The following is a 27,943-nucleotide window of genomic DNA, read 5'->3' on the forward strand; positions in this document are numbered from 1 at the left end:
TACTCTTAACCACTTCCTACTTCCCCAACCTCTCCCTAATTAACCTTTGACCTATAGAATATGGCTCCCTCTACAAACCAAACTCCTGCCTATGTTATTAAGCTAGTGGTACTTGTACTAATGTCAGCAACTACGACTGCATATTTGATTCTGCTGCGTTGGACGAGGGTGGTTGCTACAGATAAATACATCACAACAATTGCTGTAGCGTTACAGGTGAGCAGCTGCCCTTGTATTATTCTATTTTCAAGCGTGTTTCCAACTATCAGCTTTGCATAAGGAGTTTTTTGAGTGCTTTCACTGAGCAATAGTCAAATTTTCGAACTCCCTAGAATCAAAATTTAGAATTATCTGGAATTAGAAATGCAAACTTTTACTGGTGATAAAATAAGTCAAAATATTATAAAAATCTCAAAAAGGATTAACTGAAGCAAAAAAAAACATAACCACTCATTTATTTTGCAGGAAGTAATCAAGTTCTTCATGGCGTTAGTTGTCCTGATCTGGCAGAACAGAAGCATTGTGGGCGCCGTGAGAATGATAAAATCTGAGGCGATTGACAAGCCGTACGATACATTAAAGATGGCAGTTCCCTCGTTTGTTTACGCTTTACAGAATAATATGATGTACATTGCACTGAGTAATTTGGATGTGCCTATTCAACAAGTAGGTAATTTTAAATAGATCGGAAGGCATTTTAAAGCAGTGGTTTTCGAACTTTTTAAGCCACGCCCCCTTTTCAGAATTTATCAAGTCTTGCACCCAACTTCAGAAATATCTAGCTGACAATAAGCTACGAATAACAGATAGTAAGACAAAAGTATGTTTTATTTTAAACAACATGTTGAAAATATGTGGGTGGAACATAAATATCCAAAATAAGTCGTCAGGATCAATTCTAACAAATATTTTCATTTTTAATTAATTTCACGCCCCCTCCAAAATTGTTTTCACCCTCCTTGTGCGGTGCACTCCACTGTTTGAGAAACACTGGCGTAAAGCCTATTTTGGGGTACTTGTGTAGTATGTGAACCAAGATGGCGGACACCAAAACGTAGTATGTGTACCATGTTAGGGTTAGGTCATAATTTTAGGTACAAATATTACGGGAGTCACTTGGCTAGTCTCCGTACCCGTAATAGGACTAAAATCGGAATAAACTTATTTCCTAAACCTAACCTGGTACACATACTACGCTCCGGTGTCCGCCATCTTGGTTCACATACTACGGGAGCGCTTATTTTGAAGCTCATCAATCCCTCTTGCTATGCTTAAGACCTCAGTTTCCAGTTGTATTTCCGTATTTGTGGATCACCATACGCAACGCTCACTCTGTTTTTTATTAATAGTTTCACAGTTCTGATAGTTTATAAAGTTCTGATAGTTTATAATATGTGCATAAAGATGTAACAAACACTGAATACCCTACATTTCTTCTTGCATAATACACATGTGGTTTTTAGAACATCTACCACTAGAATTTTTCAATTCCCATGCATTTTACACATATCTGGTTTCCGTTTCTATCTTGCATTGTGTGTGTTTTTTCGTGGAAACGTTCCATGTTTTCTTTCTGCCTTTTGTTATTATATTGTAATAATATACTGTTTTATATATTTGCCACGTAACGGTCTGCCAATTATGTTGTGATGTTATTTGACATTGAATAAGGATTTAATATTTTTTCGATATTCTTTATTTTAATAATGCATAATACGCACCTTCTCATTGTGAGGACAGATTTTAATTATGCAAGTGCGTGTTTACGTGAAGAAGTACAGTTACTAAAGAATATTACTTGAATTGAACAATGTGAAACTTTCCTTCCTCATTCATAGCAAAAAAATTACTGTTTTCTTCACTTTTCATAGATCCTCTATCAACTTAAAATTCCGGCCACAGCTCTGTGTTCAGTTTTCATCCTCAGGAGATCTCTGTCGTATCAACAATGGGCGGCTTGTTTTATGGTATTTGCAGGTGAGTTTGATTGTGTAATAATGCAGGGTTTCCCAAACTTGGGTCTGTGAATCCCTGGGGGTCTTATGAAAAGAGTCTGATCGATCTTTACTGATTGATTTCAATCAAAAATCCATTGCATCTTTTTGGTTGAGCATTGTGAACGAATATCCTTTTCTGTCAAATAAGGCAATTAAAATTTTATTGCCTTTTGCGAAAACATTCATGTGTGAGACAGCATTTTTATTTTTACCAATATGATGACAAAATACAGGTCATTACTGTCCGTAGATTTTTCGTTAATTAGATTTTTTGTAGATTTTTCGTTAATTCCTTCACTTATTTAAAAACTATTTATGCGTAAAAACTTCGGTACTTTATTTGTTCGATCTGCAATGGATCCCTAATTAGTGTTATGCGCAAGTCGCACTTCTGCGTTTTTACAGTTTTAGTGGCATAAGGTGTGCTTAACAATAAATATCTAAAAATATTAGTAATAATACAGTAAATACAAAGTACCCCCCCAAGTCGACAAAATTACTTTTGGGGGAGTACTTCCTCCAACGTTGGGAAACATGGGTCTAAGAATGACATGGGCAAACCATGGCTGCGGGCCAAATACAGCTTATTAGGTAATTCAACCTGGCCCGCTTGATACTGCCACAATCAAACTAAAAACAAATTTCAATTTTTTTAGCTAAAATAGCTCAAGGAATTTGTTGAGGTTGCGATTAAATTTAGTTTTGGCACGAGGCTCTAGGTAGCCAACATTTTTCATGGTATTCGTACCAAGATGGCACACAACCTACTAATCCTAACCTGGTACACATACTATTTCGGCTCCTGTTCTAAAAACTTTGCCCACCCCTGGTCTGAGGTGAAGAAATCATCATCGAAATCCTAAAAATCCATTTTTCAGGTCTAGCCATGGTAGAATACAATCCAGAAGGGCCATATAAGTCACCTCAGACAACAGCATCGGATCAGAATGTTTTTATCGGAATCAGTGCTGTTATGGTAGCTGTCTTCTGTTCCCCATTTGCAGGTAAGATCGTCTAAATACAGTGCCATGATTTTCCTGCATCCGTTGGGGTGGACACTGCTTCCCCCTTAAAATTTATAACACTGAGATCAAGATTGTATTCAAAAGGACACTTTGCACAAAAGTTATGTTCATATGTTCTGGAGATTATGTCCCAAATGATATGTGTTCAGTTTTTTGATGGTTGGGGGGGGGGGGGCACAATGTATGTAAGTTAACCAGTGTTAAGAAGGCTACAGTCTTTGACCAGCTCGGCTGGGCTAGACTCTTATCAAAGACCCAGAGTGACTTGAAAGAAAAATTTAACTCAATGATTGTCTTTGCCTTGTTTTTATAGGGATCTCTACCCCAGTTTAATCTGTTTATGAATTACTAATATATTGTTATACATGACGGTATTTAAACAAGTGTGGGATAATCGGGTGGGACACAAGGGAATGGGAAATATGTGGAGCAAGTGTATAACAAACACGGGACAAGTGTGACAAACTGTGGGTGACATAAGTTCGGGACAATTGCTACACAAGGGAAATAAATGCGGGATAAAATGAGTGCAAAGGGGGCAATTGTAAGACATGTAGGGTGGGTGGCAAATGACTTTTTATAATAATTTTAGCGAATGTTGTGTTTTATTGCTTTTACCATCACTAGCCCAAACTAACTAACTCTCCAATCTTCATTCTAGGAGTATATTTTGAAAAAATGGTGAAAGAATCAGACACTTCAATATGGGTTCGTAATTTACAAATGTACGCTTGGACGACGACGGCCGCATTTTTGGCCGTGATCACTAAAGATCTTGCAACCGTCAGAGAGAAAGGATTCTTCTTTGCTTATACTCCCTTGGTCTGGGTTTTGCTTTGTGAGTATTTGGTGACACTTAAAGCATTATATTTGGTTTTGTTGGTATTGTAAGTTACAGCTATGTGTCTCAGTTTCGAATCCTGTACCCCCCAGACCCCCTCCCCCAATCCAGGGTGTAAAAATTCGGGGTGGAAAATGTCAAAACAAAAAGATCCTGTCCTCCCAAATCATTAGATATCAGTGGGTGCTTATACAGGGCTGCTCAGGCCTTTGTTGTTGTTATTTTTTTGAAGCAGAATGAACTAATAATGGTCGCATAAAAATTGATGCCACCCCACCTCACCCAAGGAATAGTAAATTGGGTATTGCTAAACTGGAAGGATACCGTTCTTTTCAATCACAGTGTTTCACTGAAAATAAGACTAGTCCTAATTGTAAAAAGATTTCAATATAAGCCTTCCCCCTAAAATAAAACCTTGTGTTATCTCCTAATTCTAAACTCTGTGATTATGTTTTTGACCAATGAAAATAAAATTCATCCCCCAAAAATAAGCCCTAGGATATTTTTCGAAAGTTGAAATTGAAATAATTAGTGATATTCAGCAGGAAAGCGATCAGAACAAGCTTTCTGACTATTTATTACTATTCATTCAGAGTGATATTGTTTCCTCCAACTTCAAATATTAGCAAATTCTATGGAAGAATCATTTAAATTATTATTTACTCTACAGGTATTGGTGGTGTCAATGGTCTTCTTGTGTCTCTTGTACTGAAATATGCAGATAATATTGTCAAATGTTTTGCGGCCTCTGTCTCAATTATTCTGTCCACGATTTTGTCATATTTTATCTTTCAATATGAATTTGGTGAGTTTTTATATTTTTCTAAATCCAATCCCCCAATCCAAAGTAGTAATAATTTTGGCGCTCCCGTATTATATGAACCAAGATGGCGAAGACCGGAACGTAGTATGTGTACCAGGTTAGGGTTAGGCCATAATTTTATTCCAATTTTCCTTATTTTAGTTCTATTACGAGTTCGGGGACTAGTCAAGTAACTCCCGTAGTATTTGTACCTGTAATTATGTCCTAACCTGATACACATACTACGTCCCGGTGTCCGCCATCTTGGTTCACATACTACGGGGGAACCATAATTTGAGTAGGCAATGCCAAACAGGAAAGATTTTGACCTCCCAAATAAAAGTTTATCCTGACATTATAATCTTGCTCACAGAAGAAGGTTGCCATCCATCTATAGTCTAACTCCATAATGCCCTTCTGCTCAGCTCCAAGCTGTGCTAGAAAAATAAATGGCATTGTAGGATTGTTGTTGAGACATTTTACAGCATCAAATTGGCGTATCACTATAAAATCTTCGATAAAATGAACAAAAAAAGTTCTATGTTGTGTTTGTGTCAAATTTATCGCATTAGATAGTTTTTTATTTTTAATTGCGTTATATATTTAGATAGCATATATCTTAAAGTTCAAAATCCACCCTTCGGTTTCATCCTAGCCCTCATAACAGCTGACTTATTCGATTCGGTACAACATGACGAAATTTCCCATAAGACTCCATTGTTTCGCGTTTCCCAAGTATGGCTTATCATTAGGCAAGTTGGTTGCCGGCAGTTGCAGAAGGCGTGCATAAGCTTGTATAATATGAAAACTTGCGTGACAGGAGTTTGCAAGACCTACATTGGTTGCTAGCAGTTTTTTCCTAACCCTAACACGCAATTTTTCAAAATGATTTATAGTCACATTTTGTGTCTTGACAAAGCAATCTGTAGCATGCTGATACTATGATTGCAGTAGAGACATATTTGTTATGTAGAAACAGGAAGAACCAGGGGGGGGGGGGTGTATGGGGTTTGTGGTAGGAACCCACCTTTTGAAATGTAAAAAAAAGTATTCCTCTGTATTATACAAAGCAATCATCATACAACCCAAGCGTGAATCGCTCTTTAGACCCTTCAGACTAATGAAAACCAACGTTTTCCGTACCAATCTTTCCCGCCTCAGGTCGGACCTGCTAGGTCTGCTAGGGTCTTACTTGACAATTGGAAAATCAAGAACCCCTTCATTGGAAATTTCCGGCTAGCGCCACCCAATGGCAATAATTTTGATGACGTCATAGCAAAAAAAAAGTACTAGCCTTCTGGAGAAAAATTTTATCTTTAACCACTGAAAATTTCAAAGCGATTGGTCCAGTATTCGAAGAGAAAAGCGATTTTTTATTGATAATGACGAAAGAAAATAACAATAACAACAAAATTTTGAAACGATCGTTATGGCCACTAAACGTGTCCAATAAATAGAATTGATGGGATAGTGCAGGCAACAACCGACCTGCTAATAGCTAAGCAGATGTCCAAAAAATTTCATCCTACCCCTCCAGCAATAACAATCGAAAATTTTACCCGATTTTATGGTAATAACAATCGTACATGTGATTGTATGATAAATTAAAACTGCAAGCAGAATAAGAACTGTGAATAAACAAAGACGAGGATTTTTTATTGTTATTACTATGTAATCTTTATGAAATAGGAAGTGAGCTATGGTTGTAGTAAACCTCAGTCATTTTGCCTAAAAACATTGAATAAATCTAAGAATTCACTATTTCTTTTACAGGTCCTGGCTTTATAATAGGAGGCATGATTGTATGCAGTGCAATATGTATCTATGCCATCCCTCTGCCTTGTCTGGGTACAAAATGGACGTCAAGTTCAACTAGCAAAAAAATTTCCGGTGCGAGTTACGATAAACTCAGATCAGCTACTTTGAACACAGATAACGATGAGATTTAAGTGAAATAAACTGGTTTTTGTTGTTTCTGTAAGGTTGTGACAAGGCATTCAAAATGCGACTCCTGTCACTCTCAGACAAAAACGTTGGCTTAAAAAATTGTGACTTAGCCCACCTTGATTTGTATGCTTAGTAATAAGACACAACCAGCGACTCTTGTTACAAAAATTATGGATTCTGGTCAAACTCAAATTTTGGGGTCGGGAAAAGGCATTCAGAAAGCGACACCTGTCAAACAAAATCTTCGACTTAGATTTCTGGTCAAGAGGAATTTTGACTGGTTCCAAAACTTTTTGGCTGACGAAATTTTTAATACCGACTATTGGTAAATAGAAATTTATGTGGTCTCCTTGATTTGTATGTCTAGTCCAAACTTTTCGAAAACATCATTAAAAACACACTTCTGTTAAACAAAAATTATGGTCTGGTCTGGTCAAATCTGTTCAAACCCGAATCTTGGCAGACGAAAATCCTGACCCGACCCTGCCCAGACTTTATAAACTTTAAATAACCTGTTTATCTTATGAAAATTTGAAAGTGGTGGCCGTGTTAGTTTTAGAATGAAGCAATTTTTAATCCTAACTACACACTAACTCCATAATTAGGGGATTTTTGTCCCCCGATCCCAGGACAAGCACTGGTTTCTTCATCAATTGTTACTGTTTTTTTTTATTATTCAGAATTCATTCAAAATCGCAATTTTCATTGTTCAATAATTATATTTTAATTTATTATTATCATCGCTTCCGAATATAATAAAATTCATTCTTATATGTTCATATTTTTAGTGTTTGATATAATTTTTATTTATTCCTGTGAGAGGAAATTTGATAAGATGGTGTAACAGCTTTTCTTCTATTTAATAAACATAAGAATCATATCCTATCCACGAGTAATTTTTATGCAATGATATATTTTCAATTTATTGAAATAGTTTTAGAAAATAAGTTATGCACTGTTTGTAAAATTAATTCTTCAATGCTGTTTTCTTCATTATGTTGTCTTCAATACTGATAGTTTGTTAATTTCAATATGTAAATATTTAAAGATAATGTCTTCATTTAAATGGTACAGGAAGCCGTAACCGACCAGTGGTTACATGAACCACCCTAAGGCAGTGAGGAATCCTGCAATCCTTTCACACATAATTTACTCCGCATGGAATTAGAACATGCGAACCCACGCAGGTCAGAGGCGTAGTGGCTAGCGTAATCCTATCGCTCAGTTAGCATGATGCGCCAAACCGCCGAGCTAAATTTTAAATTATCAAAATAGTTTCAGTTTCCGGATCGTAAGTTATGCACTGTTTGTACAATTTAATTCTTCAATGCTGTGTCTTTTTTTTATTATGCTGTCTTCCATACTAATCCATATAGAAACAGCTTCATATTTCAAAAAAATGTAAATGAGTTCAAATGGTACATTTAAAAAAAACTTTCTTCAATTGAATGGTCGAGGAAGCCGTTACGGACCATCGGTTACGTGAACCACCCTAAGGAGTTCGCTGTTCTGCAATCCATGTTGTCTTTAATACTGATAGTTTGTTAATTACGTTTTACAATTAATTTCAAATAGTACATTTAAAAATCATTTCTTCAATTGAGTTTGCACTTTTTTCTATTAATAATCACTCATATGCTCAGGTGCTTTCATAATCTAAGTCAGTATTTCACGACCTATGGGTCACTTGTAAATTTGCTTTGTGTCACTTGTTTTTACAGTGAATAACAAAAAATAACTAATTTTTTTTTCTAGTAAATTTTCTTGTTCGTTTTGTATCCGGTACGGAAGTGTTGCTCAATAGTAATTGTATATGTAGGAAGTATCATTTTGTAAAAACTTGTGCAGCATTCAATTTACTATATAAAGCAGGGGTTCCCAAACCAGGGGTCGCGACCCCAAATTGGGTCAGAGTGATAAATAGGTCGCAACCAGGTCAGGGGTCGCTGAGGTATGGTAGAGGATGGATGTACAAATCATATAGGATTTGACAAACCATGTTAAATTTAGCAGTTTGTACCATGGCTTACTGTAAAACAGGCCCATAGGCATCGCTCTATGCTTTTGTTATTGAAAATGTAGGTGTTTATTGTGACATCACTGTTGGGTTTTAGCTTATTTTACTTAATACCACCACATGACCAAACTCAAAAGTCCAGTGAAAGAAGCTCTAAAGTTTCATGAAATATATATATATTGACCTGGGGTCGCACTGGACACTTGAAAGTTGTTTTTGGGGTCGTCCTGAAAAAAGCTTGGGAACCCCTGATGTGAAGCCTCACCACTATTCAAAAGTGCTGTCTTCTCACATTGTTGTAGTTTCTAGGTGAATAAATGCTAAAATGCTTGTTTTATATTAGTCATAGAAGCACTACATGCCGTTTAGTATTTGAGATGTCCCAGGTCACGAGACTTTACAAATGTTATTTTTAAATAATTTGGGTGGCTTGGAAAAAAGGTTGGTGACCACTAATCCAAGGTGTTTATTCGTTTTTGTTTGAATTTTGTGACATCAACAATATTTACTAACTGATATATAACTTTGCTCAGCGATGAGTTTTCTTTACTTCTGAGTGAGTATCCGTTTTTTTTGCTTGAGCAAGTTTCCATGAATAATGCTTTATTTTTTCTTTTCAATGTCTTCAGTGATCATCTATTTGAATCTATAACAATACTAACTTGACTGATTTTGGTCAATTTGAATAGGATAGGAGTTCATATTTATCCTGGGCACTGAGAAAAGCCTATTAAACGACTTAATCCTATGGCGAATCACGGCCTCCGTCCAGTTACCAGTTCCATGTCGGGTACTGAGCGACCCCTTACTCCGGGCTGTAAATATTTTGACTCCTAACAGATGAGAAAATCCAATTTTGGTAAGAAAAAATTGTGTGTGCGTAATTATCGGTTTTTGGTATTTGCCTTTTTTATGATTAGTGTGCGTTTTGTTGACAAGTTTATGATGATTGATTGGCGCTCCAGAAGTGTGTGTACCAATATGAAGGTAACTAAGATTGTTCGCCTATTTCACATCAAGTTGTGTAAAAGGACTGAAACCTATGCACTCGGCTAACACAGACAGTCGCTGAACTTGTAATAGAACTAAAATAAGGAAATCGGAATAAAATTAAGGCCTAATCCTAACCTGGCACATACACTACGGGGGGTACCGATTGATTGGTCTAAACCAGGGGTCGGGAACCCATGGCTCGCGAGCCATATATGGCTCTTTTGGTGACGGCATATGGCTCCCAGAAAAATCTAATATTCTAAGACTAAGCTTACTATTGTTACAAGATTTCAAACTCTTTTATAGCCAATTTTGGCAGGAAATTCCCAAAACGTTTGAGAACGCGCGCCCAGCACATGTCTATGTTATGTGAGATAATCGCCAGACAGGCATTGTGACAAACAAGGGGATTCTGGAACATATATTGTGACATCACAAAGCGATAGAGTTTTAAAAACACTACGGAGATGCCTAAACGAAAAAGGGTGATGAGAATCGTAGATTTCAACTTGGGCTGCATGTGAGCAACCGTTCAAGGCCCGCAGCGACTACATGCAGCATCAGAAATCACATTAAATGTATATTGACATTGTATGTGTTGACTTTTGAGTAAACATTTTAGGCCTGATCAAGTGAAGAAATGTTATATGGCTCGCACGGAAATGCAATTGAAAATATGTATATTTTATGGCTCTCTTGACCAAAAAGGTTCCCGACCCCTGGTCTAAACATTTCTTCATTTGCCCTATCTTTTAAATCTTGATTAGAACCTGCAAATAGCCAAAAAGATGATCTTCATTACTAAAGGTCGAGCCAAACTCGTAAAAAATTTGTTGTAGATTTAAGATAATTATTTCTTCATTTTTGATGAATTGATTTTTGATTATGCAATCAATCAATTGAATTTTAATTATTTTTCCAGAATTTTTATTCTTAATTAGAACAAATATCTAAAAATAACTGATATAATGTCTGACGATAATAAAGCAAATTCTGAGCCAGCAGAGGGATCCAAGAGTCCGAAAATTTGTGAAGAAACTAAACCAGAGGTTGCAGAGGAAAAAGTTGAAGTCTCTACAAGCGAAAGTGGGGGTGCAAATCAAGATACAGCAGATGAAAATGACCCATTTAAAGATCATAAATTTGTAGTTCCATTTACGCAAATCAAAACTGTTTTGGACATGGCAATTTGGACAAAATCAAGCGGGTATGAAGACTATTTAGGATTTATAATGATGCTAAATGCAGCTATAAAAGGTAAAAAGCTTAGTGCTCCATGCGAAGTGTCTGAAACGACGAAAAAAATTGTCGCACTTTTGGATTTATTGGATAAATGGATTGATGAAACGCCGTCGATAGACCAGCCGCAAAGATTCGGGAACAAGGCTTTTCGTACTTGGTATGAAAAGTTAAAAGAAGAAGGTGAAAAATTGACCTCTGACCTTTTGCCTGATAATTTAAAAAGAGCTGCTTCTGAAATTGTGGAGTATTTACACGGGGGTTTCGGAAATTCCACAAGAATTGATTACGGAACTGGTCACGAAATGTCATTTGCTTGTTTTCTTTGTTGTTTTTTTAAGCTCCAAATCCTGGGGGAAAAAGATAAACTTGCGGCCGTTTTTCACGTCTTTAATCGTTACTTACACGTCGCTCGGAAGTTGCAAAAGACTTACAGAATGGAGCCAGCAGGGAGTCAAGGGGTATGGGGGTTAGATGATTTCCAATTTTTACCCTTTATATGGGGGTCGTCGCAGTTTTTCAGTCACCCCACGATTCTACCTGTTCATTTTGTAGAATCGAAAATTGTCGCTGAAAACCGATCAGAATACATGTTCATGGAATGCATTGATTATATCATGTCCGTAAAAACGGGACCTTTCGCTGAGCATTCAAACACTCTCTGGGGGATTAGTGGCGTCCCGCATTGGGGGAAAGTCAACTCCGGCCTATTGAAGATGTACAAGGCGGAAATACTTCAGAAATTTCCGATTATTCAGCATTTCAAATTCGGATCCATACTCACTTTAGATCCGAGTCCTAGACAACCTGGTATAAAGTTGAATTGAAGAAATAATAAGGAATAAACCTTTTTAAAAGACAAGTCTTTACATTAAAGCTTAAAAACTACCTCTGTTATAGAACAACGAATCAGTTTTTAAAAAATTACAGTGGAAATTTGAGACGCTTTGTGAACAGCATTTCCCGTTGAAGAAATGAGTCATTTGTTTCTTATTAATCAGTTATTTCTGTTTGGGACATAGCATGTCGTATATTTTTGCTCACCTAATCGTAGACAAAAACTACTAGGGCAGGGAATTCAGGCAAAGTTAACCACAGCGTTGTATTAAGTTGAACTTGAGCAATGAAGTGGATTTTTTAAAACATTGCACTTGATTAGCTTGTGTGGAACCTTATATCCGTCCTTATTTCTACCCTGCTGTCTCTATGGTAAATCAACAGCCCTCTAAGGAGAACCATTTAAATGGTAATTTGGACCACATACTGGTATCCTTCCCTGTTCATAACTTGCTGTCTCTATGGCAGCCCAATAGCCCTCTATGGTCGTTGGGACAATATATCTATCCCTATTCCTAACCTGCTGTCTATATAATATATAGCAATCAATGGCTCTCTGTGACGGAGGCAATTCAAACGTCGATTGGGACGGTATATATCCATCCTTGTTCAAACAATTGAGATTATGCAGTTTGAGTATAGAATTTCTATGTCCATATATGTAAGCAATATTCTTTTCTCACTTTGACTTTTACTTAATACAAAATGATTTGGGTATTCATCGTGATTGGAAAATTATGGTTCCATCTTTTTGGATTAGTTTTTTAGATTAATATTTTTCTGTAATTTATTCTTTATTCCAGATCTGTTGAGTCATTTTGAATGTTTCATATTTTTTTGAACTCTTCTTGACGTTTGAAATCTTTTGTATGTTTTTGCCATCAACTGTTTGTCCTTAGTATGCACGTTTGCTCGAAACAGAGTTTTGGGCCTTCAACTAAATGTGGAAAGAGAGAGAGAGCGAAGTCATATTTTTTATCAAACTAGAGAACAGAAATATAAATAATAATAAAATAAGAGAATCGAAAGTTTTCGGTTGATGACTGGTAGGTAACGAAAAGACCATTCGCGATCATCTAAGTCAGTTACCACCAAATACAAACACTTAGGCAGCACACAGCGTTCCTTTTCAAACATGCTAGTTAGCAGTGTGGAGCCCAGCGATCCTCCCGAGCATAAATCAGCGGTACGAACAGTTTGTTTGTACCTTTATCTATCAAGTCTAAATATCGTTCTTGTGGCCTATTAATTTATATATTATGGTTACTTTCTTTTAATTAATGAATAAATGTTTTTAATTGTTTTATTATTTCAGATTTATAATTTAACATAAATCTTGAAATATGGACCAAATAACAGACTCTTCAATGGCAGAAGGGTCAGATGGAAATGGCACGACCTCTGACCCTGATGTGAAAGGTGATAATACGGCAGAAGGAACAGATGAGATGGACTTGACCTCTGACTCTGAGGTGAAAGGTCACAGGAAGAAGAAACCATTTCCCAGAGAAGACTTCAACCCTGATGAATGGGAATTAGTCGAAGAAGACAATTGTTTAATCGAATTGCATGGAGTCGCGCGTAAAAATTATCTCAAAAAATGTGATAAAGATCGAGTGAAACTTATCGGATTATTTGATGAAAATGGAAAAATGTTTCTACAATTGGATGAACTTATTTTTATGGGTGAACCGACAGAAACGTTTGGCACCAACGCACTTTTTGAGGAATATTATTCCGACGGGGAGTCTAGTGAGGATGAGGACACATTCCGTACCGTGACACCGACTCCAGGAAAACAGAAAGTTAAATTACGTTATTTAACGCACACAGAAAAAAAGATTTCAATGTATAGGGCCTTGTTAGTAGACAAGACGGTAGATGAAAAAAGTGAATCTCAATGATTAGGGTTTTCCCCCATATTTGCTATTTTCAATTTTTTCCTGGGGGGAGATATGGACTCTTTTTCATCCTTTGATTTGTATTATGTTGTCATGGTTTTGTATTATGGCATTCATGGTATTATTGCATCACATTTTTTAAAATTGTACTCAAATTCGTCCGATGATTAACTTCCAATGAAATTGCCCTATTTTTAAATAACTCAGCCATTTATTTTTCATTGGATGCCAAATTCACTTATTCTGGTCTTTCTAAAAATTTTAGTTATTTTACGAATCAGTGACCCCTTTATATTGTTATTGAGTATTGTTCAAAGTGCAATGTGTGAAATGACATATGAAACGTGCAAAGTGTTGATATAGGGGTCTGACTAATAGTTAGGTAGAAGTCTCCCAAGCGCTCCAAAGTTGATTGAACGAAGCGGAAGGATATTCGCGGGCTGGGAGAGGGGAGCGCACGAATGCGGCCGAAGCCGTATAGTTGAATTATTATGAATATACATATGCCTAAACATGTGCGTCAGGTTGAGTCATCCAAGTCGAATCAATCACTGATTTCTTTTAGATGAGTTGGGTTACTTGTAATCTCTGATAAATATTGTCTTGACTCTTCAGTCCATAGCACTGGTTACCAGTCCAGCAAGGGTTTTAGAATATTTTGGTCACATTGTTATAGACTCATGATCTTTGGATTTCGTTTTTTAAATTATTTCTTGTTTCTTTTTTTTAGATTTTAATCTTAACTACTCTAGTTAATACTTTTGAATTCTTCAATATTATCTGCTGTCTTACTTAGGGGACAATTTTCCTGGACAGAATAGATTGAACGACTGGACAGCAATGGTTTGCGATAAATGTAAGTATTTTATTATTGTTTTCAATGGCGAGATTGTCTCATCTGGTGAAAGTAATAAGACTGTTTTGCCAACGCAGTGTTGGTATAGCAAATTGCACATCAAGCCCGTGCTTCTGAAAACAGATACCATACCCGACACAGACTGGTAAACGAACGAGAGGTCGGGGTTCGCCATATGATCAAGTCGTCTTATCAGCTTTTCTCTCTGCTGATATGAATATCTAAATCCTATCCTATGCTAAAAAAATAAGTGACACTACATGGAGAACAAAATTCCTCTCCAAGAACTGCAAAATTTTTTCTTAGAGAAAAATTTCTTATCGAACAGGGAACGTCAACATAAATAGCTTCTTCTTCTTGCAACTAATCTGAAACAATCTTGAGAAAGGATTACCATTCTTCTCAGATTCCTTTGAAATTAACCGTCGTGGTTAAACTTGGTATATTCTATTCACAGGTCAGAAAAAACTGGGAACAGTGGCGACACCTGATCCATGGAAAACTGGAGCCAAGAATACAAACGGTAGGAATGTTTTTATAAGACGTCTTTTGACCTGAACATGGTCTAATACAAGCAGCCATTACTGTGTAAAGGCTACTATTTATTTGGAAGGACCAGGATATTTCCGCTTTGTCATTACCTACCCAATTTATCAGACACTGGGTGTGGGGCGTGGGCGAGGGAACCAGAGATGTTCGACCTGCAGTGTCGATGCAGTTAATCTGTCGTTTTGTTCGTTAAACCATCGCATCACCCAGGATTGCTATAGCGTAGCAAATTTTAGGGGTTTAGCATAGGAATTTAGATGACAAGTGGCAACCTTTGCTAACCGGTAAAAAATTTTGTTGTTTAGGGGGTACATAAATACTTTGTATTTGGTGTAGCTTAACTTATTACTTATCGATCTTAAGATCGGTAAGTATGTTGATAGGTATTTGTCTGTTTGTTTTGTTTGTCTGTTAGATACACGCGATATCTCACGAAAGCAAGGATGAATCCGCTCCAAATTTTGCATATGCATTCATATCTCGGATCAAAGCCTATTGATTTTGGATGAATTATGTCGTATATTTAGCGAGTTATTAATTAATTAGTGATGAGACACAAGGTGTCACTGTGGAGTAAGAGCGCTGTTTTGGGGGATCCTCTAACTTTCGATCGATGAGTCTTCGGTCTCTGACCGATATTCTCGTGTTGTTTACTTATTTAGTATTGTTGTGAATTGCAATACAGATGCAAAATAGGCCATGGAAGAAATATAATAAGAAACCTTGGGAACCACTGGTCTACATAGTATGAATATACGGTGCACTCGACATATGTCTACCAAGATGGCGCACAACCTGAAATTAGTATATGTACCAGGTTAAGGTTCAGGTTGTGCGTCATCTTGGTTTGCATACTTCCAGAGCGCCCAACGTACAGTTTATGGAGGATGTTGTTTTTTCTACAGAGATGGGCAAATAAAGTATTTTCAGGCTCGACGGTGTGGCTCAACGGGCTAAGCGTTAGGAATACGCTCGCCACTGCACCTCTAATTACTCTACGTGGGTTCGCAGGTTCGAATCTCATGCAGGGATGGTTATGTGCGAGCGGATTGCTGGACTCCTCGCTGTCGTTGGGTGGTTCACGTAACCGCTGGTCGGTCGGTTACGACTTCCTCCACCACCAAGTCCATGCCTCCGAAAACAAACAATATAACTAATCACATACCTGACTTGGAATGGTAACCGGACGAGAGGCCGTGGTTTGCCATATGGATAAGCCGTCTTATCGGCTTTCCTCTCCCCCGGGATAAATATGTAAATCCTATCCTATTTCACAGAGGGGGGACGTAAGATCAATGAAAACAAAGCTTTGACTGGGACGAAGAATCGATACAATCCGTACAGCAGCGGAAAGTTTAAAAAATGTCGGATATGCAAATTACAAGTTCATCAAGTTGGCTCTAATTTTTGTCAAGGTAAGGTAATTCCCATTCCCCTCTTCCAACTTATGGTAAGGGGCAACCCTCTTGAACCACTTAGGATAGTCATCTTCCCTCTTGCTACAACATATTTGCATTATATGCATACGGATCCGCCAGCACAAAAGCATAAAAGAAGGATAAGTAGCCGGTCTGGCAGAACCGGTAAAATCGATAGTAGCCTACATATTTTCAATGAATTGAAATTTGAAAATGCAGGCATATAAACAATTTTATCTAACTGAAGAGTCCAGCTGCACACTAACACAAATGTATTTCTGTAACAACAATCAATTGTTGTAAACTGCTTGTCTGAGGATGTCTGAGTTTGGTCGGACGAAGGTTACAGAAATACATTTGTGTAAGTGTGCAGCAAGACGCATTAATTGGATAGAATAGTCATGTTTATTCCAGCTATAGCATCCTTGAAATATACGCATACGGATCCACTAGCATAAAGGCATAGAAGAAAGATAGGAAGTTAGTCTCGCGCAACCCAATGCAAATATAAACAATGATTTGATTGATTTTTGCAATTTCCATTCAAATAGATGCCTTCTAGGTTATGCTGTGAAACTTCATTTATAAACCTTAAATTTATTCGAATATTCGATTTTCTTTGGACATCCCTGACTTGAGTCTTTTATAATATTCTTGGAGGTCAAACTTCAAACATTCTTCTCCAACACCTATTATTAATAGTAGATTCTAGGATATACCATATATTGTTTTGTTCCTCACAGCTGTATTAAATGAAGTAAAAATACTTGAACAATTACTGATTAAAACACAACAAACCTGGTGAAGATATATTGAGAACTGACTTCATCACAAAATTGGAATTATAAAAGTGTTTTATGGACACCCTATATCGACGCATGAAATCCAAATTGGGCTAAGTCCATTTTTCTAGTTTTGAGAAAAACGCAAAAAACGTTTTTTTTTTGTTTCTTTTTTATATTTCTCTAATACCTTACATCAAGGATGTCTAGTTTTTATGGTCCACCAAAGTTACAATGAAGGCCATATTTTAATGGTATAAAAAAATTTGTGCTCCCCCCCAAATTTTTTTTTTTGGGAGTTTTTTGGACTTAACCCTTTTTGGCTCTCAGTTTTCTGGACTAGAAACAATTTTATTGGACTTAGGGCCCCTTTATTATGTTATTGTAGAGGCAACTTATCATTGAAGAACGTCAATAATTCCCTTTTACAACGTTTTTGACATTTTTTGTGAGCTTATTTTTACGATGAAAAATATTCCTGCTTCTGAATCTTGATGACAATGGTTATCTAGCCTCCAATTTTTATCAGACTGCTGTTGCTACTGATTACTGCATTTGTTTACCTTCTCAGAACCATTACCTACTAAATTACTAAACAAATATAGGAAAGAAATTGTTGTAAATCATCAATCAGGGATGGTTAAAGAAAACAGAAAAAAATGCCCAGCATGAAAACAGTTTTAAATGAGCTTAATTTTACAAAAGTTCCAATGAATGTTTTTTTTTAAGATAGTCTCTCTGTTCATGAGATCTAAGTTTCATCAACTACTGGAAGCATTTCGTAGAATGCCTTGTGGTTTGGAGGGATTAAATTCTTATTACATAATGTTGTCAAACTCTTGTATTTCTCACTGCTGACTGGCAGCCTTTCCTGGTAAAGCTGGGGTAGCTTTTCTATATTCTGTATTTTTTGTGTTGCTGATCTTGCTGACTTTCGAACCAAAGAGTTAAGGTCAACTTTCTGGAGCTCCTCATCCAAGTAACTGTACTTAAATTGCAATATACTAGGTTCAGTTTTTTTCAATTTTGCCTGTAAAATTTTGGACCAATAGAGCCTTTCACCTGTCTGAGAGCCAGTTTGAATTGTAATATTGTTCTTCCAAATTCCAGCGTATTTAGGGAAGTCAGATGCTGATTTGAAATTAACGAAATCACCATGCTTCAGCAGAGTTATTTCGGGTTTTGTTTTTTTAAACGCCATTGAAATGGCAGTTTCCCATTGGTCGGTCGTATAAATGTTCACTTTTCGTACAGCTCTTTCAATCACCGAATGTGCTGTGTCATTCTCATTTTGAGAATGACCTGTAATTAGAAAATTGAGTCCTATTTCATTAAAATGCAGCTCCTCCATAGCATAGAGTAACATCACAATCATAGCTCTGTTATTATTCTGCCCACTGCAGCGGTCACAGAACAGTTGCACAGTTTTCACTGTTGTGGTGAGAGAGGACAGGTATCGGAACACTGCAGTCGCTATTTCACAAGAGCCTTTTCGCCCTTCCACCTCATTCCAAAGATAGCAACTGGTTTGCATGGACTGAATGTCAGTAACTGTAAAGTTGAAATTTTTTAGCCTCTGTGTGTAGTAAAAGGAGGACACTTGTCCATGTGGACAAAGAAGAGTTTTCTGAAGGTCAAAAGCTGCCACATGAAGTGAAGCATCTGTTGTGGATTTTTCTTTCATTTCCCTCTTCATTGAACGCACCATGTCCTTTTCTTGAATATGCTTATTTTGATTTGCAGATCTTCTTCAGTCAATAGAGATTTTGGCATATTTTGAAAGCTGGTGCATTGATCACACACATCCTTTTTAGGTCGATGAAACTTAAGATTGAATTTTTCATTGAATGTGCGTAAATAAAAATCATATGATTCAACTGGTGAGCTATTTTCTTCGCACCAAATCTTATACATTCTATACATTTCCCGAACAGTCAGATACTCAGGAAGATATTCCCATTGACTGTCTTTTCTCACATAGTGTGATTCAACGACTGGAAACAATTTTATATGAGTAATAATTGGCTCCTCTCTTTCTCTGGTGACCTTGTTGTGGTCACCATCTCTTCCTCTCATATCTTTCTCCAGTGAACCAGCAGATGTTAATTTTCTCAGTGATGTCTCCACCCTTTTCTTGCTTATATTTAGGGTATCTAAAAAAAACTTCTGACACACTTGCACCAACTCATTGCTTTCTGGATTTGAAAAAGTGTAGACTCTGTTGACTTCTCGATTACGTTTTTGATCAGTCTTATTATCTTTTCTTAGTCTACTTCTCATTTTTTGTATTTCCTTGACGTATTTTGTTATAAACATTCGTTGCTTGTCCATGTCGCCTAGATTCCAGAATTGAATATTGATCATCATGCGAACTTCCTCTGATATTTTAGCCGTACATTTTTTTTTACATGAGCAAGACGGTTTGATTTTACCAATTTTTTTGGAAGAATCATTATCAGAGCCAAATCCTCTTTTTCCATGGTTTAAATCCGTTCGTCTTTTGTTTTTTTTCCAAGTTTCAGGCTTTCTTTTCCTTTTCCTAGCCTCCAGCACATCCGGACTTTTACCCTCTGTTGGACAATCTATTGACATGGTAGTAGACAATTTCACAATTTGATTCATATTCCACAGGAGTGACGATCCAGGGGAATGATAGTCCTCATCAAAGTTTTCCCATACTTGACAATCTTTGAGAATTTTTGTTATGAAAAAGCAGCCCTCATCTTCTTCCATTTCTCTTGCACAGGCTGATTCAATAGCATGATATTGTGCCCTGAAAATTTTCTTTCCTGAATAAAGCAGGTACACTTCCTCCTCGTTATGCAATCCAGGCTTATTACTACTGGGCTGCATAACACATGCTGTTTGTGGAGTTGAAATTGATGTCAAATCCACGATTTGCTGATCTGTGTCTGAATCACTGTCAGAGAAGTATATTCTCCACTGCAGTGTTAACTCTAAGCAAATTATGAGTGCGAAAGTGCTTCGCAGTCGAAAAAAAAAGTGCGAAAGTGCTTTTGTCGATTTTCACAAGTTATGTGCCCTAGCCTTTCATATAACCCATTTAAAACAGCATAGATACTCGAAAAAGCGCTCCTCCGGTTAATATTATGAATTAAAGAGAAGCCTTTTCGTTAACCGAGTTCCCTTTAAGCGAATTCATGTTTAATTAAAACAAGGGAATTCATCGGCAACGAAATAACATCTGCTAACACCTGCCGCGGACAAAACTTTCATGCAATGTATGATGTCAGTTGCTTACTAGCCTAAACAGCAAAGACTTTCACATTTGTTACTCCTTCCATCTAACAGACACGAGGCAGGCTGGAAACCATATTAGTTACAGGGTGGATCGTTTGTACAAATCCCGTGCAAAATAATCCCCCAAATATAAATAGCCTAATTAGGGTTAGGTGCGTTGGAAATTCAACTTTTCGATTTATCCCTAAACCTAATCTGATAATTATTAATTTGTGATTTTGAACCACTTTGAAAGTCGCCACCCGCTGTTTTAAAAGATAGGTTAACCTACGTTCCCTCCGAAATATTACGCAGGATACTCCCCTGTTTTAGGAGATAGGTTGACCTACTTTCCTTTCAAACTTTTTTCTCCGAAATATTACACAAGATCACTTTGAAAATCCTCCCTTTCGTGAGCTAGCGTGACCTAATTCCTCATTTACATTTATATTATACTATTTCAGAGCTTACCCAAAGACAAGTAGTTTTTAAATGTCGACATGCCTTGGTTTGCGTGCGAGTTAGTTTAAATCGGGCAGTAAACATCATATATTGACAAAATGTTCAGTAATTTCATGTACTTTCAGCATTCATAAATAGCACTCTTTGTAATGCTGCTGACCTAGTATCAAATATTCGCATCACAACGCCACTTGCGAGGTTTCCATATATTTCAATTACACTAATAGGAACGATGACACCAAAGAGTTTTCTTTTGCGAAGGTACACTAAATATAAGGACGGTGATTCTTGAGAAAAACATGAATAAAAAAAATAAACGAATGATATGATAGTGGATCCCAAATAATTTTGACAGTGTCTCGAAATACCAATACATTTGATAAATAATTTTTATTCGACCACATGAACGCTGATATTCTGAAAATTAATGTTGAAAGAGAATTACGCATTCTCAGATATCGGACATCCAGTCGCGATATTCAATCGTTCATATGCACAAATCTCACATTAATAGTAATTGCTACCCAAGTTTGTAAAATTTAGAAACCAACAAACAGAAAATAACTTATCCTGAAACACAATTAAAATTCAGTCGGCAATAAAATCATCGCCAAGACGATGCCATACAAAACAAAAGAGATTTGGTCGCGAGAGTTAAGTGAGATGCTGCGGTTGTTTTTTAAGCAGAATGAAAAATAATTTATAATTAATAAACGGGAGTTACGACGCCCTTTACACATCGTGTGTATTAAACTTCCCTGGTAAGTACTTTGGTAAGTACTAATATTATTGTACTTATACACCTGTTGGGAGTATTTCGGACAATTTCGAATTTAAAATAAATGAAAACCCGACATATAATAAAGACGCAAAAGTAAAATGAACATTTATTGAAAAAGTTATTATTTAAGAAAGACAACATGATCGTACAATTCCGCCAAAACCTCGATGTTCGCAAGTGAGATGATAAATAAATACTTCCCTGTATTCGATCAATTAACTTTAGCGTATCGTTGTTCTGCCAACAAACAGCCGGGTGCAAAATATTTCAGTCCTGTGATATGCTCACAAATGTTCTCGATATTAATATCATACCCTCGCGTATGTACTTTCTATTAGCTCTTTAGTGATCCCTTCCATCCTTGGCCAAGTCATGTTTCGAATATGTGAACATTTTATTCGACCATACATGGCCGGCGGGATGTTAAAATTGTAAACAAGAGAGAGAGGTAAAATCAATCGCGAATTTCGTTATAACGGCTCGTTTACGAATTGTTGCGCCTGTTATCGTCGAAAATGATTACATTTGTTGTATTTTGAGGCATTTAAGCAGAAATAATTAGGGCATGACATCATCAAAATCGTCAAGTGAGATCTTGAAATTGCAAATTCCGTAAATAAAATTGTGAATTATTCGGTAACGAATTCAGCTTTAATGACCGTCGGGGTATTGTTTTGTTGAAAATTATTATTAATGTGAGAGCGCCAAAAACATACAGTCCATACCGATGCGACTGCAATTTATATGGTCGCAATTGGTGTGGTGCGTTTATTAATAGTGTAAAAAAAAAATTTAACGAATATCAATTATAACCAAGCCTGTCAGCGTGTTTATTTTCTGTGGGCAGGGATCGTAAAATACCATCTTGAGACAAATTCACTTCTATCATAAAATCTTAATTTTCAGTTACTATCGTTATACAAATAACGTGTGGCAACTTTTAAATTTATCGTCGACCAAAAAACCGCCCCCACACTCGTCCAAACGTGTGTCGAGCTTGAACGACAGGAACAGATTCATCGACGACCTTAATTAGAGAAAATATGTATTTTATTGGAAATGCAAAATAAATGTAACAAAACGCATTTTTTGTGATATAACTTTGTATTTTCGGAAACGGGTTGCCGTGAAAGGTAAAATTTGATCTAAATTAATCGCAAAAATGTTTTATTTTAAATGTAACAAAACACATTTTGCGATATAACCTTGTATTTTCGAAAACGGGTGTCCTGAAAAGTAAAATATGATCTAAATTAATCACAAAAATGTTTTATTTTAAATGTAACAAAACACATTTTCGCGATATAACCTTGTATTTTCGGAAACGGGTGTCGTGAAAAGTAAAATATGATCTAAATTAATCGCAAAAATGTTTTATTTTAAATGTAACAAAACACATTTTTCGAGATACAACTGTATTTTCGGATACCGGGTGTCATGAAGAGTAAAATATGATCTGAATTAACGGTAAATAATGTTTCATTCCAAATGTATCATAACGCTTTTTTGCGATATAACTTTGTATTTTCGAAAACGGGGCGTCACGAAAATTAATAATCTAATGTTTTATCTATCGTCTAACTAACGTCTGGAACACATCATTTTCGGGGAGAACTCTAGCCCGCGAAACGCCATTTAATTTAAAATAAAGAATGTTTCACGCATTTCAAAACGGAAAATCACCAGTAAGTGGACAGGGATTCAACCCTCCCGATTCAGTATTCTATATCCCCATGTCAGAACTTTCTGAAGAATAAGACAAAGAACCCGTCAAACCGCCGCGGAAGAATGGGAGTATTTTTTGCACTAATAATTAGGGCGTGACAATATCAAAATCGTCAAGAAACTGGTGAATTTGCAAATTCCATAAATAAAATTGTGAATTGCTCGGTAACTTTTCAGCTATAATTATCGCCTGGGTATTGTTTTGTTGAAAACACGTTGAAACTTGAGGGAATTAGTTACAATTAGCGCCTGACCTCTATTAGGCACTCGAGCACTCGAGCCCAATCTTTTTAGCATCAAGTCGCATACGTAAAATATCCTGTGAAAGAAGTGCTGTTCATTAACGCCATCTCGTCTTATGACCACGCAGAAATGCCTTTATTGCCGAATTATTCAATCACTATTTTAAATCAACATTCAGGATTGGCACAATTTCAGGTTTGCGAAGTTTATCACCATAGAAATACATGACAAAGTTAATTATCGTCTTAATAAATATCTGCATCACGGTATGGACAATAATATTACCATTCCCATAAAATTGGGACGGTAAATTTACAAATCTTGATAGGTAATATTAAAGCCAACGCAAATGTTAATTTGAGTCCTCAATGTCTTCAACAGCTGTTGCCGATGTGAACGAACGGGTAAACCCGAAATATAAAACTTTGATGACCGCCGACCCACAAGAATTCATATTTGTAAAAAAGAGAGGGCGGGAATATAGATTACCCAAAACCTGGATATCGCCGCCAAAACGATCGGTGACAAGAACAATTAGCCATTACAAAGGAATTAACCAGTAAAAAGGCTTTATTGCCGATTTTTTAATGTTTCCACCACGTTTATTTGGTACTCCTTAAAAATATTCGATTCAAAAAAATATTGAATTTTGCCCACCTGTCCTCGCATATCAATGAGAAATAGTTGTGTAAATATCGAAAAATTCCGGAAAATGCCACCATTGCCACGTCCTTTCAACATTGTGATTACAATAAAATGGCACTTAATGGTATTTTGTGAATTTGGTGATTTTGCAAATCTGTGACATGCTGCTAAAAGTTTCGTCTGATTTGAAAATCGTGCAGTTTGGTCACAATTCATCCAAAGTGACTATAACACGTTACTAACACTTTTATAGTCATTTTGAATTCATCGATATCATTGATAGTCACATGACTTTCAAAGAAACGCACTGCCTAGTATTCCAACATCTGGTTTCAAGCACCCGGGAGCGTTTTTTGCGGGAGAAGCGGAATCGGTGTGCTTGTATAATAATCATATTATAAACAAGAATTTTGCCGTTAATGCAAAAGCTTTATCTCCTTTGTCTGCATCTCATAGGTTAGAATTCCGATAAATATCGTTATGATATGCAGAATTGAGTTACAAAAGTACTAGTATGTTACTTATTTGTCAACTTAATACTCGAAAATATTTGTTAACTTTGAATTTTTATTCCATTCAAAATCGGAAAAAAGTGCTTTTTCTCTTCAAAATCGGAAAAAAGTGCTATTTCGCAGTCCCTAAAAAAAGTTGCGAAAGTGTTTCGCAATTTTCGCAAAAAAGTGCGCTAATAGTGAACACTGTTCTCCAGTGGTGTTTATTTTTCTCTGGGATATATTCTGGATCATTGTCATCATCCACTGATATATCGGACTCTGAAAGAATATCACTTTCCTCAATCTGCTCTGAATTTTCTGCTTCGATAACGCAATCTAGCTCTTTTTCTGACAGAGAATATTTGACAAAGTCCCTATTAATTGAAGTGATTGTGTTGTCTAGGAAGAATCTCACTCTGTAAGTGTTGCTGTAAATGCTCAATATTTCACCTCTTAGAATGGAGTTTTCTTTGTGCTGCAATGTTTTGCTGTAACCAGGACTTGCTTCATCAAAATACGTTGCATACACAAACACTTCACAGCCTAGCTCTGGGTTTTTCTCACATGCAGTCCAACTTCTAGTACCGCCATCATTTTGTTCAAGAGTCATAATTATTCTGTATTATAATATAGCTGATAACTAAGAGCTAGGCTATGTCTCATCCTGAAAAACATTATGAAAAGAGCTTGACAAAAATTATGGTTGAAAGCTATTTACAAATTCAGGTAAGGTGTCAACTTGACACTGTCAAGGGAAATGATTTTCTATAGATTTGGACTGAGACAATAATCATATTCTGGCTAGATTTCTTATCAGATGCGATATCTTAACTGAATAAAGTCCTCTGGCTGGTTCACACTGGCCTTGCTTGAAAAATACATTTCCTACTTGAAATTTCCATAATTCTGTAAATATTAATTATTTAAAAACAGCCGTTTGAAAGTGGTTATGGCAATGAATTACAACTCGCTCATTCCCTCTACTGTAAACATAAGAAACAGCTAACACTGAGCTATGACTGAGAGCTGGTATGGACTTCGCGCTTTGTATTATTTTTATTTCAGATTTTTGGACGGAGCTATGTCCAAAAAACGGACTTAGCCCCGACTTACAATGCAGTTATCCAGAGCTAAGTCCACTAAGTAGACACAGCTCTGTTTAGTTCTCAAATGCCCTAAAAAAAGCAGGGTTATGTCCATAGCTATCTTGAGATCTAGAGCACCTAGAGATAAGGTAAATAGACCAAAATGTAGAGCTAAGTCCAGAAAAATCAGCAGTTGAAAAATGTCATTTTGGGGAAAAGTGGACTTAGCACTGTTTGGTTTTGAGGCGTCGATATATTTCATTCAGGAAAGTCAAAATAAACAAAAATTCAACAGAAAATTTTTGATTATACGGTAAAATTTTAATTTTCAGGTTGCGCTTATAAGAAAGGAATTTGTGCAATGTGTGGAAAGAAGATTCTCGACACGAAAAATTATCGACAGTCTTCAACGTAACTGAGAATGGACAGAATCGCACAACTTGTAAATCCATTACTGAATGGCATAATATCAGCGGGACGGGACATTCAAAGTTGAATATTCTACAAATTTGTAAAATTTGCTGAAAGCAAGGTCTCCAAGAAATGGAGGAGACTCTTCTCTGATGAACTAACTGGGCCAGCTAATTTGAATATTTTACGAATTTGCGCTAAGTGAGGTCATTCAGAAATTAAGGAGACCGATCTTGGTACCAATTTACAGACAAAGGTGCTCCAGTAGTATGTGCACCAAGAAGACCTGAACTTAGTATGTGTACCAGGTTAGGGTTATCAGGTTGTGCGCCATGTTGGTGCACATACTACGGGAGCGCCAAGACAAAACTATTGTGTTGTCAAATTTGAATATTTAACGCTTTTTTTCTTAAATAAATTGGCTCAAAGTTAGGTCACTCAGAAATTAAGGAGACTTATCTTTGTATGAAGTTCTACTAATGTGGACAAATCTGAATATTTAACATTTTTATTTTCAATTTGTTCAAAGCAATGTCACTGATAAATAGAAGAGACTCCTTTCTGAGCGAAGTTACACTCGACCACTAACTGGGCAAATTTGAATATTTTAAAAATCTTCAGGTTATGCAGAAATTAATGAGACATATTTCTGTAAGGAGTTAAACGATTTTATGACTGAATGCAGCTGGGCTTTTTGCTGATTTAATATGCCAGAGGATTGCTGGACTCCTCGCCGTCGTAGGGTGGTTCACGTAATTGCTTGCGGAATAATTGCCAAGTTGGAATAGCTAATTTGGGAGAATTTGAATATTTCAAGACTCTTTTTCTAAGTATTTTTGCTCAAAGATTGGTAACACTACATTCAAGGAGACTAATTTCGGAGTGAAGCCGCAGACGCTGGTTTGGAGTTTGGTACTCCCGTAGTATGTGTCCCAGGTTAGGGAATAATTTTATTCCGATTTTCCCCATTTTAGTTTTATTACGAGTTTGCGGACTGTCTTTTTTAGCCAAGTGAATATCCATCCCCCTGCCCATAGATTTCAGTCCCTTTACACAACTTGATGTAAAGTAGGCGAACAAAATCAGTTACCTCCATATTGGTGCAAATACTCCTGAAGCGCCGGGAGTTGGTTACAAATAATAATATATAATTACATGCGTTTTTATTTTTAGGACATTAATAATTTGTACAGTTAAGCGTTGTTTGGTGGTTAGGGATGAGGGCTGGTATATATTTATATATGATATTATTTGACGCTCCCGTAGTATGTGCATTAAGATGGCGCACAACCTGACAACCCTAACCTGGTACACGTACTATGTTCAGGTGGTGCGCCATCTTGGTACACATACTACGGGAGCAACGACTATTTTTACCAAACTCCCAAGTCGTCTGAAAATCATAACTCAATCCATCATGTGCCCACTAGTGCTCAGAAAAGTCAAAGTCTCTAAATCGTATCCCCCCATCAAGATCCATATTAAATAAATTGACATATCTATCTATATTTGTTTTAAAATAATACTGTTTTCATTTTTATCTGTTTACATTAAATAAAGAAATCTTGTATAAGACGCATTGCTTTACAATAGAATCTGTGACATAGGCCGTTTGCTTTGTGTGGGAGAAAAATGATTCACATATTTATCCTG

General features: G+C 36.5%; 4 protein-coding genes across 4 annotated transcripts; all 4 read left to right on the forward strand.

Annotated features, from left to right (window-relative positions):
• Window positions 1-56: 56 nt before the first annotated feature.
• Window positions 57-8,185, forward strand: LOC120331559 (CMP-sialic acid transporter-like). The gene is made up of 7 exons (XM_039398655.2): window positions 57-216; window positions 466-666; window positions 1,872-1,977; window positions 2,876-3,001; window positions 3,684-3,860; window positions 4,534-4,668; window positions 6,439-8,185. The coding sequence occupies exons 1-7, from the start codon at window positions 61-63 to the stop codon at window positions 6,612-6,614; spliced, it is 1,077 nt and encodes a 358-aa protein (XP_039254589.2). The 5' UTR covers window positions 57-60; the 3' UTR covers window positions 6,615-8,185.
• A 1,164-nt stretch (window positions 8,186-9,349) lies between these two features.
• On the forward strand, window positions 9,350-13,014 carry LOC120331558 (serine/threonine-protein phosphatase 2A activator-like). The gene is made up of 2 exons (XM_039398654.2): window positions 9,350-9,488; window positions 10,545-13,014. Exon 2 carries the CDS (start codon window positions 10,591-10,593, stop codon window positions 11,686-11,688), a length of 1,098 nt encoding a protein of 365 aa, XP_039254588.2. The 5' UTR covers window positions 9,350-9,488; window positions 10,545-10,590; the 3' UTR covers window positions 11,689-13,014.
• A 27-nt stretch (window positions 13,015-13,041) lies between these two features.
• Window positions 13,042-14,330, forward strand: LOC120331565 (general transcription factor 3C polypeptide 6-like). The gene has a single exon (XM_039398661.2). The coding sequence runs from the start codon at window positions 13,042-13,044 to the stop codon at window positions 13,600-13,602; it is 561 nt and encodes a 186-aa protein (XP_039254595.2). The 3' UTR covers window positions 13,603-14,330.
• On the forward strand, window positions 14,318-27,865 carry LOC120331569 (cysteine-rich PDZ-binding protein-like). The gene is made up of 4 exons (XM_039398666.2): window positions 14,318-14,455; window positions 14,913-14,978; window positions 16,282-16,419; window positions 26,212-27,865. The coding sequence occupies exons 1-4, from the start codon at window positions 14,440-14,442 to the stop codon at window positions 26,292-26,294; spliced, it is 303 nt and encodes a 100-aa protein (XP_039254600.1). The 5' UTR covers window positions 14,318-14,439; the 3' UTR covers window positions 26,295-27,865.
• The last annotated feature ends 78 nt before the right edge of the window (window positions 27,866-27,943 follow it).

The sequence above is a fragment of the Styela clava genome, chromosome 6 (assembly GCF_964204865.1).
Source record: "Styela clava chromosome 6, kaStyClav1.hap1.2, whole genome shotgun sequence".
NCBI lineage: Eukaryota > Metazoa > Chordata > Ascidiacea > Stolidobranchia > Styelidae > Styela > Styela clava.

Coding starts and splice junctions, on each gene's coding strand:
- LOC120331569 (XM_039398666.2), top strand. Junction 14,979..16,281: donor TGGAGCCAAGAATACAAACG/GTAGGAATGTTT, acceptor CCTATTTCACAG/AGGGGGGACGTAAGATCAAT. Junction 16,420..26,211: donor TGGCTCTAATTTTTGTCAAG/GTAAGGTAATTC, acceptor TTTAATTTTCAG/GTTGCGCTTATAAGAAAGGA.
- LOC120331565 (XM_039398661.2), top strand. CDS start 13,042: ATGGACCAAATAACAGACTCTTCAATGGCAGAAGGGTCAGATGGAAAT.
- LOC120331559 (XM_039398655.2), top strand. CDS start 61: ATGGCTCCCTCTACAAACCAAACTCCTGCCTATGTTATTAAGCTAGTG. Junction 3,861..4,533: donor CTTGGTCTGGGTTTTGCTTT/GTGAGTATTTGG, acceptor TTTACTCTACAG/GTATTGGTGGTGTCAATGGT. Junction 4,669..6,438: donor TATCTTTCAATATGAATTTG/GTGAGTTTTTAT, acceptor TTTCTTTTACAG/GTCCTGGCTTTATAATAGGA.
- LOC120331558 (XM_039398654.2), top strand. CDS start 10,591: ATGTCTGACGATAATAAAGCAAATTCTGAGCCAGCAGAGGGATCCAAG.